At 34.6% G+C, this 21,305-nt stretch overlaps 1 protein-coding gene across 13 annotated transcripts in view; it reads left to right on the top strand.

Moving 5' to 3' along the window:
- Nucleotides 1-21,305, top strand: part of DOCK9 (dedicator of cytokinesis 9) — a 142,948-nt gene that overhangs the window by 98,985 nt on the left and 22,658 nt on the right. For 6 of the 13 annotated variants that reach the window (XM_080376275.1, XM_080376269.1, XM_080376274.1 and 3 more), the window contains exons 31-40: nt 1,435-1,613; nt 2,378-2,494; nt 3,830-3,950; nt 4,798-4,931; nt 8,129-8,243; nt 9,801-9,867; nt 11,750-11,797; nt 13,609-13,745; nt 17,643-17,758; nt 20,804-20,941. In XM_080376275.1, the coding sequence (XP_080232401.1) occupies nt 1,435-1,613; nt 2,378-2,494; nt 3,830-3,950; nt 4,798-4,931; nt 8,129-8,243; nt 9,801-9,867; nt 11,750-11,797; nt 13,609-13,745; nt 17,643-17,758; nt 20,804-20,941 (1,172 nt within the window). Of the gene's footprint in view, nt 1-1,434; nt 1,614-2,377; nt 2,495-3,829; nt 3,951-4,797; nt 4,932-5,577; nt 5,752-8,128; nt 8,244-9,800; nt 9,868-11,749; nt 11,798-13,608; nt 13,746-14,261; nt 14,306-17,642; nt 17,759-20,803; nt 20,942-21,305 lie in introns of those variants that run through there. The other 7 variants (XM_080376273.1, XM_080376271.1, XM_080376272.1 and 4 more) reach the window with 5 other exon arrangements.

Genomic DNA, 21,305 nt, shown 5'->3' with positions numbered 1-21,305 from the left:
TTCTGCTTACACAGTAAAGAACCATGTAAAATGCTGCTCCCTGCTGAACTAGGAGTTCAGCCAGGAAAGAAAACTTTATCGGGAGTGTTTCTGACTCTGTTTTGCTGTCTCAAGCAAAAGAGACCTTGTGTGATGCGGCTGGCTCTTAAGTGAGTGGCAAGAATGCCTGTAGAATGTCTGTGCTTGTGCTGTCTTATGTATGTTTCTTTCTGACTTAATGGATTCCCTTACTGAAAGAGCTCTTTGAAAAATGAAAGTGCTTAGAAAGTAGCATCTGTATCCGATTACTGTATGGAACAATAACAGTGAATACGAGCAACTCTTGAACACCTGCTCATCTATAAGGTTAAACATATATGCATTCTAATAAATAAGGTCTTCAAACTAAAGTTTCTCTTAAGCTGTCATATATTCAGTACATAAATGAACTGCATTATTTTATTGCACAAAAATTACTTCTAAAGGGGGGAGCAGTTTGACTTTACTCTGTCAGATGTGCCTGGGTTTTGTGTGTGTATGTGTCTATATAATATCTACATGAGGCTTAGTATAGATTTACAGTTAGTTACTGCTAGGAATACTTTATGAAATAAATTTGCATGGCGGTGGTTTAAGAAGAAATTTCAAATGAAATGTTCTTTGACTTCAATTCTGTTGGAATTAACACCAATTATATAAATATTTCTTGAAAAGTCTTGTGTAATTGTAGCAGGAAATTGCCTACTGTATTACAATACAGGTTTAATTTCCATAGATCAATTTAAGTTATCTTGTTTAAATATTATTGTGTTCTGATATATTGAGAAGAAATGGCTTAATTTGGACGTATGTGTTGCAAATGCAGTCTGTTAATTACACTTACTACACACTGCAAATTTTTGGGATTATTTTCTTAGAGAACATCAGTTAACCAAGATCACAGTTGTTAGGAGGCTCTATAGTCTATATTCATAATAGATACAGGGGTAAGATAATGAAAAAGGAACTTAAAACTGCAGTACAAAAATCTAAAGCTTCTTAATCCATGTTTTGCTTGCAGTCCTTCGTATTTGCTAACCTGGGACTGAACCACAGACTAACTATTAAACTCTGCCATATAACTAAGTTCCTGAAAGGTAGAATATGTGCAGCCTTTGTGCACTCTGTGTTTCCAGTACCTGTATATAGATTTAAAATTTGAATTTGGAGCTATGAGATGCTGGTCCAGGTAAATTGAATAGGAACACTTTTGAATATTGGACAGTATTTAATTATTTTTTTAAAATAATGTATTTTGATTTCTTCAGCTTCTATTGCTTGAATATACATCATAATTGTTTAATAAATGCATTGTTATGCAGTAAATTGAGCTAGGGATATACGAGTAACTATGATTATACATGATATATATAAATACATCATAGAACTTACATAGAACTTGTACTTTACTTCCAGACCTTCACCTGGACTATTCATTAACTGATGAGTTCTGTAAAAATCACTTCTTAGTTGGACTGCTTCTCAGGGAGGTGGGCAATGCATTACAAGAGTTCAGAGATGTGCGGCAGATTGCTATTAGCGTGCTCAAGAATTTGATGATAAAGCATTCTTTTGATGATAGATATGCTTCCAGGGTAAGTATGTTGCTATACTAGTAGTACAAAATAATAGAGTAAGTGTGCACACATACAAGAAGTTTTTCTCTTTCACAAAACAACTTGTTAATTTGTAGCAATGCTATTCCTGTTCAGACTGTGATGAAAATATGTATGAAAATTATACCAAAATCAATCTGAAAATCTCAGATTTTACAAAGTGAAAGCACAAAGCACCTTTTAACATAATTACATGTTTTTACATTTCAGCACAGTATAATCTAACTGCTGTTTGTAAAGTAATCGGATTTTTACAAATGTTTTTAAATCTCTTATTTTCATTAAACATTAGCACTTAATATTTGGCTGCTATCCTGTCATCTATTATTTGTAAAATGAGTATAAGCAAGCTACAAGTCATGGTAGCAAATTTTGAGTGATTTTTAATTTTGCTGACTTTTTTTTTTTTTTTTTTTAACGTCAGCTCTGCTGTGGAGAAGCCATAAAATTTTAATGGAAGATGTCGTTAATTTACAAGCCATCATCATATTAATTTAATTGGTTAAGTCTTAGCAAAAGTCACATTAATTTAGGGGGTTTTCTGCATTTTATTAAAACAGTAAATAAAATTTACTGACCTGTGAATTAGAATGAAATATAGGGATGGTATGAATGTAGGCTCTGGCTTGACAAATATTTATTAAATATTCTTTTTTTGTAATTAAGGAGTGAATAGCTTAAAAAAAATAATTGGTGATTTAAAATTAAATCTGTAATTTATTAATAATCTGTTTATACTCTAGAGCCATCAGGCAAGAATAGCCACTATGTATTTGCCACTCTTTGGACTGCTCATAGAAAATGTTCAGCGAATCAATGTTAAAGATGTGTCTCCGTTTCCCGTTAACCCTTCCAGCAATGTGAGTGACATTTCTATTTGATACTCTAAATTATCTTTATTGTAATTTATTGGTTTTGGCTGCAGTTTCTCTTACCAAGCTAAGTTATGTCTAACGTGGTAATTGGTTAGTTTGGTCCTACATACAGGTTACAGTGCCCTTACTGATCGTCTGAAGATTTTTGGAGAATGCTAGGCCACGCAGCCTTATTACCACAGCATTATTTTAATGCCATATGATTATACTGCCATTAACATCTTGCTTTTTCTGTATCTCCAGTGCATGCACCTATATTTCAGTACAAACTATAGACCACACAGGATTGAACACACTGCATCTTTTTAAGGGTTTGAAGAAGAGCAGTGAAAAACACTGTTCCTTCAGTTTATTTGAAACTAAAATTAATCTGTTGTTTCTGCAATTTAATGGCCTTCCATTTATATCTATTACTTAGTCTTGATGCAGTTTCTGTGAGAGGGGGTTTCATTAAATTCTGTCTGTTTTTTACTCAAAAGTTACACTTCTCTTTAGTCTGTCTGTCAGTTTGCATGAACATTTTGCCTCCATTCTTGTAGATCCTGGCACTGGGAGGCACTTGCACATGCTTCATTTTTATGCAGGAGGATTCTCCCCCGTCATCTAACACATAGAGAATTAGTTATGTTTGCTAAAATCCCAACAATTTCAGTAGTTACTGTTGTTGTTCAGCAGAAAAGATTGTATATTGGTAGTAGATTGCTGCTTCTTAAAAAATCTTATTTTTCAATTCAGTCCAACACTGAAATAAATGGAATAAATGGACCACCAAAAAAGAGATTAATTTTCTAGAAATTAAGGAATAATTTTTAACCTTAAAGGAGTGTGATTTTGGAACAGCTGTAGTATAACAGGGCTACAGGAGAATGAATTCAAATGCAGTTTGTGAAGGTGTATATTGATATAGTATAGTTGCATACAGTTATTGAATCTAAGATTTAATTATTAATGTATTTTATTTTTGTCCGTATCTTGCTATGTTCCATTTGGTATTAAGAAATTAATTCATGATAACCTTCCAAGAGAAATGCTTATGTGTTTGGAATAGTAGTTTGAGTTCTTGGAAATATCTGGTTTATAGTGTTCATAATTGAATCTAGTATTAATTTTCTTTAATAATTCATAAGATAATTTATATTTTAGGCTATTCCAAGCTTGTGCAAGTACCTGAACATCTCATTCTGTGCTTTTGACCATATTTAATAGAAATTAAAATTTAAGAAAGAAATATACTTTATCATCTAGAGCTATATTTTTATATGTCATGTTCACTAAGTCCATAATGTTGGAAAACAGTAATCACTTTTTCCTCTTTTCCAGAGTGCAAAGGATGATGCGCTTAATTTGCCAACTGCAAGTCAGCTAGTAACACCACAAAAGTCAGGAAACACATTGGATAACAATCTTCCTAAAGATCTATTTGGTGTTATCTCTGGCATTGGTAAGCACTTAAAAAATAGTAAAATAATTTTAAAAGGAGCCTGTTTCCTTTTTTCATTTGTTACGAGAATTTATTGTTCTGTGTCAAATTTTGGTTGCTTTCTGCATATATACGTGAATGTTACTGCTACTTTCATTAACAGAACCCTCATGCAATCAGCTCTTCATCATGAGTCATTGTTCACAGTCTACATGAAATCTTTATTTTGGGATCTTTTTGATCTTGCTTTTCTATTTGAATCTAAAGCTATTTCCTGGAGAAAGATGCTTTTCCCCCCGTCAAAGATGATAGTTCTTGTCTTGATGCAGAGGAATAGGAGACAAAACTAGCCTTAGTCACTTATAGCCAGAAAGCCATAATTTACCATTTTGTACATGATGTTAGAGACCACCTCTAAGTGGAGGTGCTGCTTGTGCACACATGTGGGCATCCTTCTGTCTGTCGCTTTAATGTGGTTTTCTGTTTGTTTTTTGTCTGGTGTAATTAGTTGTCAATTACTCAATTTAAAAAAAAATAATAAAAAAAGAAAGATGAAAAATGGGGAAGGTGAGCTTCTTAAATATACATGCTTCTTCATGTAAGTGTGTATATGTATTGCTACATCTGTTTTTATGCATGTGTGTTTGTAGTTGTACAAAAGTCTGTGTGTATGTACATAAAGATATACTTTGCTGAACCTCTAGGATAAGTTTGTCTTCATTGAAAGTAACTGAATGGAATTAGCTCTTTGCCTCCTTTAAAAAATATATACATATATGGTGGTTTTAGAAGTCTGACTAAACTATAGAGTGACTTTTTTCAGTGTATGTATTGTTGGAGACTTTTACATTGTTTTGGGTTTTTTTAGCTTCCCCCTACACCACATCAACTCCAAATATTAATAGCGTGAGGAATGCTGACTCAAGAGGCTCTCTTATAAGTACAGACTCGGGAAACAGTCTCCCAGAAAGACACAGTGACAAGAGCAATTCTCTTGACAAGGTAAAAAAAACAAAACCAAAATAAAAACCCCAACCTGTATTCCGAAAGTTTCATCTTAATTCTCATAGTGGTTAACTTCTCTAATCTCCATTGGGAATGGGCTTTCTAGAATAACTGTAGAGCCGTTATTTTATGTAAGTTTTTCTTTTGCATAGTAAGTACCATATGAACTCTTTTTGCATTGCATTTATTAAGCTGTTTTGCAGAAAATACAAACAGATTTTCAGTGTAGAGACGTAAGCAAACAGTTGTTGTTTCCTTTGCTAGGAAAAGGCACTAGATGAAGTGTACTGAATTTTGCTTGAGAGAACTGAATTCTAGTTAGATCAGGTTCCTTGATTTTGTAGACACCTTCACTCCATCTTGTTCTGTACACAATATGCATAGCATTTTTTAAATACTGAAAAAACAGTTGCTCTGCTTTCTTTAGGTGATTTCTTTTATATTAGTTTGAATTTTCTAAGTCATTTCACTTTTAAAGCTGTTACAAATTAGGAGCTCTGGCTGCAGTAGCTATGAGGTATTCAGTCATGTCTTTCTAGAGCTTGTGTTGATACTGATCACATTTCATTTTCTTAGATCTTGTTGTGCAAGTCACAACATGTTAACTTTTTCCCCTTGACTCTGACATGCCTTCGTGTGGCAGAGAGAGAAGCTTCTCAGAAGGCACTCTGCTCATGCTATGCGCCCTAATGGAGAAGAAGAAGAAAATTCTCACCCTGCAAAGAAAAACCGTGTTACTATGGATTTTTCACTTCTGACAATTCCAGCTTTGCCAGAGAAAATTTTGCATGCTGCTTTCTCTCTTCAGTTACAAGAAGTATTTGGTTTTTGTGCTTGGTATAGTTAAGCTTCTGAGTGAAGTGTGTGATCAGTAGTTTTGCCACTGCTTTGCAACAGTTGAATATCAAGCCAAATATGTGCAATGTAACCATGTGAAATACCTTTAAATGACAAACCTGGAATAGTTCATGTACATGATTTAATTTAAGCATAACAATCCAATCAGCTTAAATATCAGCAGAATTTGACTCTGAGGGTCTTTAATATAAATAAACTTTTTAAAAAAATCTTCTTTGACGTTGACCAAGTAAATGAATATCTTGAACATACACTGTTGCTAAATGGCAGTGCTGTCATCTATTACTTAGCTGTCATGTTGTTAATTACTTATGTGTAGTGTTCTTACCAAGTAAAAGAGTTTTCAAAGGAATCGACATCCTTTGAAAATTCTGCTCTGGTCTGCCAATTTAGGTAATACAGGATTTGTTGAGCATGCTGGTAGTATTTTTCCCAATAATACTTAATCCTGGCTTCTTATTTGTTGCTTTCCAAACTTTCTTTCTAGTAGATCAGTTGTTCCATGCACGTTATCTTCAACTTTTTGCTCGTTGCTTGATACCATTATTGAAGAGCCATGTTTTCATTCTAATAGAATAACCTGTAGAACTATACTTGTGGAATCAGAACTGGCTGAAAGTATACCAGTTTCTATTTTAATACATGCTTATTTATAGGTTATTGACATGATTTTGAAATAAAGTTTTGAGTAGCTATAATCCTAGTTTTATCCATGTACTTGTTCAGCTATTTTAGAGAAATAATACGTAGTGCTCTGGACAGTACCTGAAAGTCTAGGAAACTCATTCTTTTTCTGCTTTGCCAGCCCTTAATTCCCCGCCCTATTTGTTTCCATAAAGCTGTATAGTAGAACCTCCTTGTTCACCAGAGATATTTCATAGTTTGTGAGGTCTTTACTCTGCAATAATCAGGCTTATATAGGTGTCCATTTTCTCCTAAATTACAGTAATTTGTGTCTAGTATTAATCATAGTTTCACATTCAGTTTCACTGTGCATCTATTCAGTGTCTAGTATGTGACAGGATCTACACAGATTGGTTTAGGACAGCAATTCTCTCCTTTTACATGGAATGTGTTAAAGCGCTTACCAGTCAATTGATGTGTATGCTGTGAGATGTTCCCTCATGGATTGGCATGTCTCCTGCTCTCAGTGAGGAGTGTTCCTGGAAGGGTTGCTCTGCCCTTGAGGTATTGGCACTTCTCTGTCTGCAGGATATCTTCCAACACTGGCATGTCCCCTTAAAAAGGTCACAGCATCAAGGTGATCCAACTGTCTTGTAGAAACCACAGAGTTGCACAGATCAATCATACTAGACTGTTGAACTTAAAGAAAACTTATTAAATGTCCGGTTCCTTTTCCATTCACATAAGTGGCCTCATATTGGAAGTGAGAATTAGGCACTAAAAAGGGCATAATTTATTTTTTTAAAAGATATTTTTGTAGTATATGTGTAAAAGCCTCAGACTGAGGATTTTGCAACATTTGATTGTGTGGAAATTATTCTTTTACAAGTAAGTCTTTGTACAAAGTTCGATGTATATATTCTCGCAGTTTTATTTTTTTTCGTGATACACATTTTGAAAAATCAGGTTTGGGTTTTTTTTTTCTTTTTTGACAGATTTAAGTATTAGGAATTGCTGATTAACTTTCCACAAGTGTAGAATTTGCATAAACAAATGAAGCAGGGAGAAAGTTTTTTTTATGCTTGGGGGGGTGTGGATGTGGGGTGTGTTTGTTTGGTTTTCAGGGTTTGTTGGCTTTTGTTTGGGTTGTTGTTTTTTTTTCTTCTGAGGCAAGGGCAAGTTACTTATCAGTAGTTAAGCTTCCAAAATGCATATTATTGCCATTCATGTATGTTTCCCTTGAGGTTCTCATATCTTTAAATGGAAAGAATTTTGTAGGTGCAGATCTGTCTACAGTTCAGAATAAAGTCTCTTCAAAAGCAAAGGAACATGTATGTGTCACCTAATAGCAGCATTTATTTTTAAAGTATTTCATCTAAACAGAAGGGGCATGCCTGATTTCTACAATGTGGGTATCTATGTGTAATTAACTTGATTAATAATCACTGTTAGGTGACTTTTCCTATTATTCCTCCCTCTGAGGGAAAAATTCATACAAAGAAGGAAATAAACAAAGGTAAAGAGGCTTAATTTGGTATACTTCATGTGTGCAGTGTGTGTTTTAGTGACCTGTCTCTACATGAAACATTTTTGTCTCTATTCTGGGATCCTTTTTGTGTTGCAGGAATTAATAAGGCAGTTTAAAACATTTTAGTTCATATCAGTTTCAGAACTCTTCGGCCAATATATATGTCTGTCTGTCTTTTTTTCAGAACCAACAGAGCAGCACTTTAGGAAGTTCTATAGTTCGATATGACAAACTTGACCAAGCAGAGATCAAAAGTCTGCTCATGTGTTTCCTTCATATTTTAAGAAGTATGTCAGAAGGTAAGTAATTCCACATATTTTTCATAAATTCCAAGTAATGTGTTGGATTTATGCCCGTGATTTCAATACTTTTTCAAAATCAGCATAATATTTGAGGTATAGGTACCATGTTATGCTGTATGTTACAAATATGTGGGACTGGTCAAATTAAACTCTGACTGAAACCTTGTAAGCATTAAGTGATTATTCCTTCAAAGTACGAGGTTAATTAAAGGACTTGGTAAGAAAGCGAATATTTGTGTGTGATTTTGCAGTCCAGTTTGGAAAATAGAGGTGAATAATAGTTTATTGATCAGTGGCAGAGTCTTGGGCTAGTCCATTCCTCTTACTTTGCAGAACCCTGTATGATAGGGAAACAAATGGTTTGATCGCTATGTATATTTCTATTTCTGGAATGGGGACATTTAGTGCTTCTTCATTCTCCTGGGATGTTTGTGAGATGATCCACCGAATTTTTGAGAGAGTCGTTTTACCTAGGAGAAGGTTACAGAGGTATAGAAGCACTGCATGAATGACAAACCTTAATTTTTCACTAGGATCATACAGCTCTGAATCACTCCCCTATCCTTGATCAGTATTTAAGAAAGAAGGCAAATCCTTTTTGTAAAAACACTGAATTTTTCAGTTTGTGCTAAACATATATCAAAAGTAGTTCATGTATTTTCTGTGCCTGTTTTGGTTTTAATTTCTAAAAATCAAGTTTATGTACTACTTGAACTCTTAATTTATTATCCCAATTAATCACGAATGAGATTTTTCATGTAATTATAATAATGTTATTTTACGTATTTTAATTAAAATTATAATAAAACTCTAATATCTTTTCACTATTTTACACTTTGAAATATGTAAAAATTAGTTAGAATTCCTAGGAAATTCCAGTTAAAATTGACATAAGCATGGTGGGGATTTGTTTGGTCTCAATTATCCTGGAAAAGAACGAGTGTCAAACAAATTTTGCCACACATCTTTGTAATTTTGAGTTTGTAAGCTAATTTTGAAGTTTTTTGGCAAGAGAGACCGGTCTTGGCTATGTAACTAAAAGCTTTGTAAAAAAATAGATAGCCATTTTTGAAATCTGTGCAAATAAAGAAAATTCGAAACTGTACTGAAAAACTATCCATAGTAAAACATTGTAAATTAAAAAAGAAGAAATCATCAATTTGAATTTTAAAAATGTTGAGACCGGTCTATAAAGAAGCAGGTTATAGGACTAATAGTTCAAAGTATTTTGAAGTCTTATATTTTTAGAACACTGTAGTCACTGCTGACTATACAATTATTACTATTTAAAATATGAAACTGTATGGGAATATTTTAATATGGGATTAATTAAAAGCATATTGTAGAAACTCATTTGGAGAACTAATATGTGCATTTGTACAATCAATTTAAAGGAAAACATTAAATAGTAAGTTATCTTACCACATAAGCCATTTTCATATTCTCTGAATCCTCATTATCTGAAAATTAAAACCAACATAGTTAACTTTTCTATTAAATACTTTTGTGTGTTTGCTGCCTTTGTCTTGTTTTTAATATTTTTTATTTTCCTAGATGCTTTGTTTACGTATTGGAACAAGGCTACAAAATCTGAACTCATGGACTTTTTCACGATTACCGAGTAAGATTTTTGTTGAGCTTCTCATAAAATCACATTTTGCTATGCTGTTAAAAAAGATGAGTGTGGATGTAAGTTTGTATACATGGTTTTATTTATTTGTTTGAAAAAATAACACGATCTTGGTCTGTTTAGAAGTCCTTAACCTGATGTGCACAATTGCATGTCTGTCCAATTCCATGATAGATTCTGGAAGTAGGCTATACAGAAGTGATCTCAGGAAGTTCCTAAACAGCAAGTAGTGCTCAGAATATTGCTATGCTCATGGAAAGGAGCCAACTGTCTTGTTACCTGTTTGCATTAAAATGCATGTTGTAACGTGAACTGCTGAAATTAAGTGGTTGCATATCAAAATTGATTGCATTGCTTAACTTCAGATACAAAGGGACGTGAACTGTCCGCCTAGCATTCCTCTTGTGGCTTCTGCCATTCTGTAAGGGAAAAGATACAGGGTGAATCCAGTATTTGTTATCAATGGCTACACTCCATCCCTATGCACACTTGGCGCATTTGTTCATGAGAATTGCTTGATACAGTAATAAAAAGCAAAGGTGCTATTGGCTTGAAGTGGAGCCTTTCTGCTTGCCTTACTTGTTTCACTAGACTGCTTTCCTTTGTAGTAGAGGCTCAATCAATGTAGTATCAGTTGTTAATTGTGTAGTAGAATGCGCTACTCAAGGTCTGTTTTAGGAATATATTGTAGATAGTGTTTTAATTCATCATGTGACTACATCTGGCATGATATTGATTGTATCAGACACAGAACTGACGAAGTAAGTGAGCCTACTTAATAGACTTTCTGAAGCCTGAGGCATAAACTGTACAGATTCAGTGGTGAACAGTATTTTGCCATTAGATATTTCTTATTTAAGAGCTGGGTAGGATTGGTTTGTGATCAAATCAGTAATCTCAAATTACTAATTATCAAAGATGATTTACATCACGATGGCAGTATATAGAATACAGAAGAAAATTTCCATCTTGCAGTGGATGATACCACAGTTCCTTAAACTGGAACAGGAACAAGGTTTATGAAATCCATCTCTTCTAATTCTAGGAGTATTTTGCCAATGCAAAAAACGTTCGTATCAATGATAATTTTTATTAATACAGGTCATTATGGTAGTTTCTCATTACGTCAGTGAGACAGTGTTTCTGGTAGGTAGGTACTTGCCATGCAAAGAACTTTTTCAGAAAAACTAAGAATCTAAAAAAGACAAGAAGATATCAGAAAGGGGAATTGCAGTTAGTTTGCATGTAGTGAAAAGTTTGGTAGAGGCAAACACCATTCTGACTCCACAGTTTGGAGATGGCTAATCTACTTAAGCCTGAGTACAAAATGGAGCTGAGTTGAAGAGACTATTTCCCAGTCTTCTCCCTCATTCACAACTGGCACATGGAAGAGGAAGCCTGAAAATCGACTTTCAGTTTGAATTTACACTTTAAAGAACTCTAAACATTTCTCCTTTATAAATAGTAAAAATCTATACAAAATGAAGCATTTGAACTCACTGTTTACAGTTTTCTAAGGTGCTTTGGTTTTTTTTGCCGTTTGGCCCTTCTGCCGTGTGACTGTTGGGCTCGCACTAGCTGTTTTGATTCAGAGCATTGGGATAGGTGTGCTCTGGAGGCAGCCTTATGTACCTTTTGTTGTTAATCCAGACTTGCCTAAAACAACAACCATCCGTGACTGATTTCAGAAGAGGCATGTTTACCTTTTCTTGGCTTGGGGACTGGAAGGGAATTGTAAGGGTGGGAGAAATAAAGAAGTTTTATGACCAAAGAGTTTAAAGTTAAAAAAATAATAGTTGAATAATTCTGATGTACATAAATCTAGAAGAGATTGTTTTAAGTGTTGCTTCTCTGACTTATGTGTTCTCTGCAGAGTATGCTTACATCAGTTCCAGTACATGGGAAAACGATACATAGCCAGGTACTGTGTGGAATTCAAACTCTTGTCTTGTTCACTAATAGTGTGTACAATAAGCCTTGAATCTCTATTACAAATAAACTGCATGAGTAGAAGAGTTATTGTGAAATGATACATAACAGTTTGAAGTAAGTCACTGGCTATTATATTATCAAATCTGTATCCTGTCTGAAAGTCTGGTATCTGTTATTGTGCATCTTGTGTTTATTATCAGTTACTGTAAAATCTACCCCTTAAATGCTATCTTTTACAGCATTTTTTCCTGGAAATTGTGGTTTTGGGGGAGAAATTTTATGATTTGTTTTGTTTATTCACTTGGCCATAAAACCATGTCCATTGAAATCTTTTAGAAATTTTATATATAGTGTTTTTACTGAAAGGTGAGTAGTGAACATTCCAATGCTGCTGTTTCTCAGTTTGAAGTCTGAAGTACTTACTGTTAGATACCTGTAGGATCCCATTGAAGCCTGTTTAGGAGAAAATCTGTGGGAGTCAAAAACATGTACTAAATTATTTTAACATCTTTGCATTAATGGGTTTTTTAATGCAAAGTATTTTTTTAATGAAGTGAGATATAGCAACTCGTTTAGGCCTTATGCTGTGGTTGGCATGATAATACTGTTATAATTTGTGGTGTTGAGATACTGGCCCTCTTGAGCTCGGTGAGAAAGTTTTTGCTGACTTTGGGTGGTAAAGCATTCTAACTAAAATGTTAAAGGTTTTGTTTTTAATTTAGATTTAATGGTATGTGAATCTCTTTCTGCAAACAACAAACTTTGTCCTTGGAGATTTTTTGGAAAGAAATCTCATCTCTGTTCACGTACCTTTAAAAAAAAAAAAAAAAAAAGGCCAAAAAAACATCTGGCTTCCTTAAGGTTTTGATTCTAACCTTTGTGTTTAAATGTACTTTGAACTCTGGATTTACAAGAGTCTGTAATTTTCAGGCTTTTTGTAAAAATTCTTCAAGCTAATTTGTTAAACTAGTTTGTAGAGAAGACTACCACTCTTCCTTTTTGTTTACTGATTGTGTAGTCTGTACTGCATTTTACCACTAAAAATGTTAAGCTATAGAAATCATCTGGTGTTCTGCAGAGGTACTGGATTTTCCCAGTAAGCGTAGCTTTTTAGTCTTTCACTTTGTCATTACACTGAAGCGTATCATGGTCAATGCACGTACTCTTAAAATACACAAATGACAGAGAATGAAAGGGAACAGGGTATTCTGTAATTCAAGCACTGGTTTTCATTTTTCATCAGCTCTGGTGGTGGTACACAATAGGAAGTTAGCCTGTACTGATAGCTAACACAGATCACTTTTCTGTTTTCTTCACTTGATTGCTGCAAGTTTAACAAAGCATATGGCTCTTCTCCCTTCCTGCTTGGGTAAGATGTACATGATAATACCTCAGTTAATTCCTGCTCTCCTGTTGCATGTGTGCTTTCTAATTTTACCACTGTGTGTCCTTCTAACTTTTTTCTAAAATTTTTACAATCAAAATAGAGGATTTGGTTTTGGGTTCTGAATATTTTCAGAATATTTATGTTCTCAAATATGTTTTCAAAAGCTCTGAAGTAAACTTAGTGCTTCAAGAGCAGCTGCTTGTGTGCTTTTGCTTTCATGCTTTGAGGTTTTAAGAAAGAGTTTGCTGTGGTGCTTTTTTTAAGCTACCTATTTTTGTTTTATAAATAAAACATTAAATAGGTTGCATTATAATTCTTTCTGTAAAACTTCTCGTGCTTAACTAACACTTCCTGTCTTGCTGCAGTTTGACATGTCTAACTTTTGCTTCTATCCCATTTCACCCATCTTGCAGGAACCAGGAGGGGTTGGGATCCATAGTTCATGATCGAAAATCTCAGACATTGCCTGTTTCCCGTAACAGAACAGGAATGATGCATGCCAGATTGCAGCAGCTGAGCAGCCTGGATAACTCTCTCACTTTTAACCACAGTAAGTCTCATGACATGATAACATTTGTCATCTTCAACCAGTACCACAACACCAGAGACAGGTCCCAGAGCCACACCAGTGCATTTCAGTGACTTTTATTGTTCTAGGTCAAACGCATAGCTGGAATCAGTCAATGATCTGTTCCCTGCTCTATAACAGAACAATCAATGCTGGCTGATGCCATAACATGGAGCGTGGTTAACCACAGTGTATTTTAAAATTGTATTTTAATGCTTTTTAATTATACGCACCTCAACTTTGTGCTGCACATAGTTAAAAAAATTACTTATTTTTTCCATTTGCTTTATTAAGTTTCATTTCCCCTTCCCCCCCGCTTGGTCTTACAAATGATAGGTCTAAAAGTAAATATATGTGCTCTGACCATATCTCCATGTTTTGACATCCTCTAAGGAGAAATAAGTTTCTTAGAATTTCTACCAAGATTGTGAATCCCATGATTTGGTTTGTCTGGAAGTGAAAAAGCGTCCAATAATGAAGTGATTTTTCTGTTTTCAGTGTGAGAAAGATATCAAGTATTCTTGGAATTTCTGTAGACAATGGTAAGATTTAATCAGGTTGAAGTCAGCTTGTATAAGACTGCTGTATTGAAAACTAAATCTGCTTGTGGCCTATCTTTTTAAACATGCTGCTCTTAAATTGCAAAATACACTGTATGTAAAGTATTCTGAAGCACCATTTTTCAATTTTCAGCTTCAAAAAACAGTGAAACTGGCTGACTAATCCAGTAAAATTCAACACTGATACTGAAAAGAATTGTGTGCAGTAAAGCAATTATTTAACTGTTTGGTCACTCTGTTCATCCTTCTGTTTCCCAAAGCATATCTAACTGTCTCTTAAAATCTTTTAGCTCATTATCTGTAATATAGAGCAACAGTTAGCATAATTGCACAAGACTTACCACATAGTCTAGAGGAAAACTGAAAAAAGAAAAATTAAACCCCACCAAACCTCTGTTTATAAATGTATTCTCATGCCTGTTTAAATATAAGAAATGCAGTTCTTTTGGTTTTAAAAATGTCAGAAAACCATATAGGTGTGCAAATTGGTACTTTTTTTTCTTGTAATCAGTCTGCTACTGCTGTATCCTAATAATTCATGGATGTTTTTTGATGCACAAAAGCTTTTACACTATGTGACTATACATTCAGTAAGGTAAAATACTTTGTAGGTAAACACTGATTTTTTTTAAATTTTTTTTTCTATTTTCTGGGAAATAAATAACATGGCTGTTTCTGGGCCTTGTACAAAGAAATTTAATGCATCCCAAACTTGGCAAAGTTTACTGATTTTTAGGAAACAGTGAGCTGAAAGATTTTAATAAATGCATGCTTATGTGAAAAGAAACTTTCTGTTCTTTTCCATCTGAAGGAAATCATGAAGGAAGGTGTCTCGTTTAGCTAACTTGGCATAAAGTGATAATAGTTTTTTTAATGTTGGATGTTTAATGAATATCAGGATGTTGCACCTTGTATTGACCAAGGTTTTACAAAGTGAAAATATGTTGCTGTAAAAGCCGTGTCAAATGTGAAATTCGTTTTTATGTTTTTGGTGTTGTTGTGGTCTAACTTTTAGTTTTGTTTAGTTGTCAGTCTGCCTGTATCTTGTATCCAAAGTACTTTTCAGAACTTGGATGAATATTGTACGTATCCTGTATGGGATGCAGACAGGAAGGACGTATCTGGTGGAATTAGTTGCTTTACTGGTTTCTAAAATCATGATTCTTTGGCAAGGTAGTTGCCTATAAATGTAAATGATAAACTTAATTTCTTCCTTTCTAATCATTTAAGCAAGGAATAGTACTGAAGTAATGGTGTGATATTTCACATCTCTGAGAAATTTTAGTATAGTTTTGTGCTTAAGTATGTAAGAAATTAGGCCTTTTGTTTGAATGTCTAAAGCATCTCAATACAAACTCCAAGAATGTCAATTTATATTTCTATTGTTGGGGCTGGAGGAGGATGCTCACTAGAACAGTGACATGCAAACATACTGAAATACTAGAGATACACTGTGATCTGCAATAGCAGTATGTGATCATTGTCAAACCCAAAGTTGTTAGAGATTATCCCATTTTTAGTGTTCTTAGATGGTTTTAAATGCAGTTACTCTGCAGTAGTGTGATGGTATGGGCGCATGTTCATGGGCATACCCAGGTAGATGTCTATATTGTATGTAGTAATTGTAGTTCCATAGTTTCCTTTTAAGTTACGCGTGAAAAATAGAATCCGGTGTGTTAGTTATACATGAAGAATACAATATTAGCTTCTCTAAAACAATAGCAAATTGAAACGAGGATAGTTTTTGGCATGTGTATGGAGAAAGCAGTGCAAACACAGTCTTTTAACTCAACCAAATTGAGTGTTCCTTTTTTACATCCTGCCCAAAACTTCTGTCTCTAGTAATAATGTGGAGTAATCAACCTGTTTATATGTTTCTTCTAAATTATTTATGTGAAGAACAGCATTTGAACTGTTTGGAATCCTCTCCGTTGACTACAGGTTTTATTTAATATTTACAGTAAACCTTGTACCTTTCTTCTGAACCAGAAGAGCAAACAAATTACTACTTTAAAGAATAATTCCCCTGTCCTCAATGCAGTTCTCAAAATAGTCATCCTCTCTGGTATCTTCAACATTACCAAAACTGCAGGCTAACTTAAGGGTTTCTGGTCACCCAAAGGTGTTTGCTATGAAAAAGGATTTTACTTTGAACTTCTTTAAGGAAGAGAACACTTTTAGTAAAAGTAAACTATTTGGCAAACAGCTGTTGTGTTAAGACTGCTTCTAAATGCCAGTTGTTCCTTTCCATCATTACAGAGGTGAAGGAGGTGGTTGGATTTAAATCACAAAGAAAATACATGGGAGTAGGAAGAGGTGGAGGCAAAGAGAATGCAAAAGATGATAGGAAAGAGGTGTATATTTCCTGACAGAAAAAAATGTATAAATCCAAAGAAAATAGTGGTTATAGGTATGCATACATAGTTCAGCCAGGGAATCAAGAAGGTGTGGAAGGAAGTGGCCAGATGTCATTATAAAAGAATATGTCATTTCTTCTGATTTTTCTTGGTCTCAACATGTTTGTCATGGTTGTCATTGATTTAGCGATGCTAAGTTGACTGTAAATCTAACACATAAACGTGATCCAGGCTAAACTTTTATAAAGCAACCAGGGCACATTTGTCAATCTGGTTCTTAAAAAATCAATGTTAGGAAACATAAACAACATACTACAACCAGTGCTGAAGTGGGATACGTTTTAAAAATTATTTAAATACAGTATGGAGCTAGAAGCAATGAAATATTTTTATTAATAATGATTATTATATGGAGTAATTGCATGATATTGCTACAGAGCGGAATTAATTACTTGTACTTATAAGCAGCTGAATTCTCATGATTGTATTCCTTCAACTCTTAGAGTTTTGTATTTTTATAATGGTTGATTTATTATTGACTTTGAGATCATTATAACATTGCTAAATTACCAATACATATTTTCAGCTGTAACTCCCTCCTGCCGTACTTATTTTAAAAATATATGTGTAAATATATATAGTTCTGTACGTTTATATATGTATACCTCTGTATACATACACATATATGAAATATCATTTATGTTTTAACTGCTGTTTAATGCTTCTGTTGTTGATATTCATACTTAATGTATTTTATGTTCTCGAGCAAATTATGTTAGAATAATTACATGCACGTATCTGAAAAATATTTAAATGCATATGAATTCCTTTTCTGTATTGAATACTAACTTCTGTTAGGCTTTTTGCTTGTTAATCTTTTCCTACTTCAGCAAGTCTTTTGGAAATAAGAACCGTTTAAATGAGCATACCCAGCACTTACACTTCATTTGGAATTTCTGTAGGCTATGGCCATTCAGATGCAGATGTTCTTCACCAGTCTTTACTTGAAGCAAATATTGCCACTGAAGTTTGCCTTACGATTCTGGATACTCTGTCATTATTCACAATGGCTTTTAAGGTTTGTTCTTGTCTTGGTGTTAATATCTCCCATAATTATCTTTCAGAAAAAATATTTTAGAATTATATTTATATTTTATAGTTTAGTAACATAGCATTGTGGTTTTAGCATTTCTAGCACTGTATTTCATTATTACTTCATGTAAAAGCTGATAACCTTTTGCAGCAGAATGCTTTGCCTTAGTTACATATTGGACACAGACTTCTTACTGATCAGCAGTAATCCGTGGGAAAAGTGCCTCCTCATCCTAACTTCCTAAAAATATTTAAAGAAACTTCAATGTCTACCAAATATTAGTGGTAAAACTCTTTTAAAAAGACCATGTGGGGCGATAAAGCTATTCTGTGGCAAAACCATAAGTCGTAGCTGGACACTATCAGACTTATATATTGAATTTGGTGGCTGCTTAAGTCTCAGTTAATTAACAGTAATTTGTGTGTGTTCCTTTTCTGTAACTTTATTTAAATTTCTTCACTAATAAGACTTCTTTTTAGTTGTATCAGTTACTGTAGCTCTCCTGTGGAATCTTTTTACAGCATGCCCACTTGCATACCCCTCCTGTTTTTGGGGGTTTTTTTGGGGGGTTTGTTTTTTTTAGTTTTTCCAAACATTAAAGGTAAAGCTATAAAAAGGAGAGATGATAGGTCTGGCTGGCTGCTTCTCTTAATCAGAGCAATGTATCCAGATCCTTGCTTGAAGATTCAGATTTAGTGTCTTCAGTTATGAAAACATAAGCTTATTTATAATGAGTCCTTTTATTAGGAATTTAATTAAGAGTTTAGAACCAGTTCTGTCCACGACTTCATGACAGAATAGAAAATGAAGATACCTAGTTTTAAAGATTTAAAGAAGAATGAACACTAATCTTTTAGTTATCAGCTGCCCGTCATGCTTGGAACGATAGTTCTTCAAGGTTACCTGTATGTATTATGTTGAGGAAGTAGATAAGAGTATACTGGAATAGTCTGCAAGATCCAAACAAAACAGGAGAATCGGGAGCTTGTATTCAATCAACTGCACTAAAATACATAAAATTGTAGAATCATAGGAGAGTTTTGGTTGGAAGGAACCTTGAAAGGTTGCCTAGTCCAAACCCCTGCCATGGGCAGGGACATCTTCAGATCAGGTTGCCTCAAAGCCCCATCCAACCTGCCCTTGAAAACTTCCAGTGGTGGGGCATCTACAACTTCCGTGGGCAACCTGTTTTCGGTGTCTCACCACCCTCATTGTAAAGAAAATTTCTCCTTATGTCCAATCCAAACCTACCCTCGGTATAAAACTGTTGCCCCTTGTCCCGTCACTACAGGCTGTGTCACAAGATATGTCTGCTTCTTGGTAGAATTTTAAATGATCTTGTGTGAATTCCTACTACTCTAGGTGGTTTTAGTGAACTGCCTACCTCTGATGTTGGGACATCTGAAGAAAGGATATTATATCAATTTCCTCATAAGGACAGGGGTTTGTAAGACAATATTTCATTATTTTTCTATAAATCTGGAAGTAGTGAGCCTTACCATCTTTTAGAACTTAGTTAGGTATTTAGTTTTGGGTCATCTACAGAGATCTGTATACTGGTCCAAGAGAGAAAACTTCATCTTGTGACCAAACAGGCTTGACTGGCTTATGTCGAACTATTTATGTCTGGCTGCCTCTAAAATGGCCTGCCTGTGGCTTCGCTGGACAGCATTTGGAGATCTTTGGTCTCCTGCAAGCATTTGAATCTATTAATCCACACAGCTTAAAACCAGGCTGAGTTCTGGTCTGCAGGTCACATTATCAGAATGGCTTCTAATGGAGGACTGCCTCCTTCAATTTTTTAATACTGAGAAACACCCAAAATGCCTAGGATTATGCTGAAATTCTTTAGCCTGAAGAATTTCTTCTGCGTCTCCATGAATAGAAAAGGAGACATCTGTAGTTAGACATCTCTTCCATGTTTGAGAGAGCTTAAGGCATGCTACAAGATCTTAGGTCTCTGCTGAGCCTCAAGTATCTTTTTAAAAAAATTATTGAAGTAGATTATTTGGGTTAGTATTACCTTAAAACTTACTTGAGATGGTGATGGAGCTGCCGTGCAGCATACTGTTTAGATGCCTATATACAGTAATGACAAGGAAGAGTGGGGCACGCGGAGGGGAGCTGCAGAAGGTGCAAGGCCCTATAGAATTGTGTTGAAGGGCCAATGGAGTCAGAGGGAGCAATACCTGACATGGTCCTCTCAGCTCTGGACTCCCTGGACAAGGTTGAGCAGTCCCTATTTTAGTGTTTTGTAAAAAGAGAGACCTCATTGTTTCATCCTAGAGTCCCATAGGAACCTAGTGCATATGCTCAGTGGACAAAGGGAGAAAATGTCCCCAGAGAAAACCAGAAGCAATATGAACTGTTAAAAGTAGATGTACAGTTGTTACTTTTGCTAGAGAAATTGGAGGAGACCAGATTTTAAAAAAAAAAAAAAGTTTGGATGGAAGGGAGCTGTTGGTGATACAGAAATCAAGAGCAACCCTGTGTATTGCATGCCTCAGAATGAGCTTTGGAATATCAATGCAGATAAAACTCTGAAAAGTAACTAATATCTTTGTCCTTAAGAGCCCTTTCAGTTTCAGTTCTAGGACAGTAACGAAAGATGGTGAGTGGGTGAGGGTTTGTTTTGGGAGGAGGTTTTTTGAGAGCACTGTAGTAGGAGGTACTGCTATGGGAAAATTCCACTGTCTGAGCTGCTAAAGCCAGTGTGAGCAAAATGTGTTAATACTTTGAGTGTGCCTCTCGAAGAACTGTTAATACTAATTAATTTAATCAAAGCTGTTAAATACAGTTGTGTCCTATAGGTCTATTCAGAAGCCAACACTTTGGCTAGAAGCAAGATTAATGAAATGTTATACATACCTAATTAAAATTCAGATTATTATTTATTATTAAACATGTTGGTAATGCTGTGCAGATTGTATTTCCTTTGATTTCTGGCTTTTGCGTGATCTGTGTGTGTTCTTAGAACAGTATAAATGTATGACTGTACAAAACACCTAAATTTTTGCTATCGATTTAAAGAATCAACTACTGACTGATCATGGACATAATCCACTGATGAAGAAAGTATTTGATGTATACCTCTGCTTCCTTCAAAAGAATCAGTCTGAAATAGCATTGAAAAATGTCTTCATTGCTTTAAGGGCACTTATTTTTAAGGTAAGAAGTTTAAAAATGATCTTCAAGTACTCATCTAGTTCTTTAGTTAACAATATATTATGTAAAAATATAAGAACTGAAATCCCAAATTAAAATTGATTAATAAGGACTGATCTAATCCCAACAGTGTGGAATATTTGTGTTTTGAATTGCTGTAAAAATTGGTTTGTGTCTTGAACTACTATAACTGTGTAGAAGAATGGCTGCAGAAGCATGGCCTTAGAATCTCTGAAGATCTGCACAGTACAGGCCTGGTATTAGAATAGGCCTGTAATCAGAATTGTACTGAAGTTGCTGTGCTGAAGTTAACAAGAAAGGTAGCCTTGAGCTATTCTTGAATCCTGAGACCAAGTAATTATGTTGT

The sequence above is a fragment of the Falco punctatus genome, assembly GCF_963210335.1.
Source record: "Falco punctatus genome assembly, chromosome: 2".
NCBI lineage: Eukaryota > Metazoa > Chordata > Aves > Falconiformes > Falconidae > Falco > Falco punctatus.
This window is presented reverse-complemented; position numbering and strand designations above follow the sequence as displayed.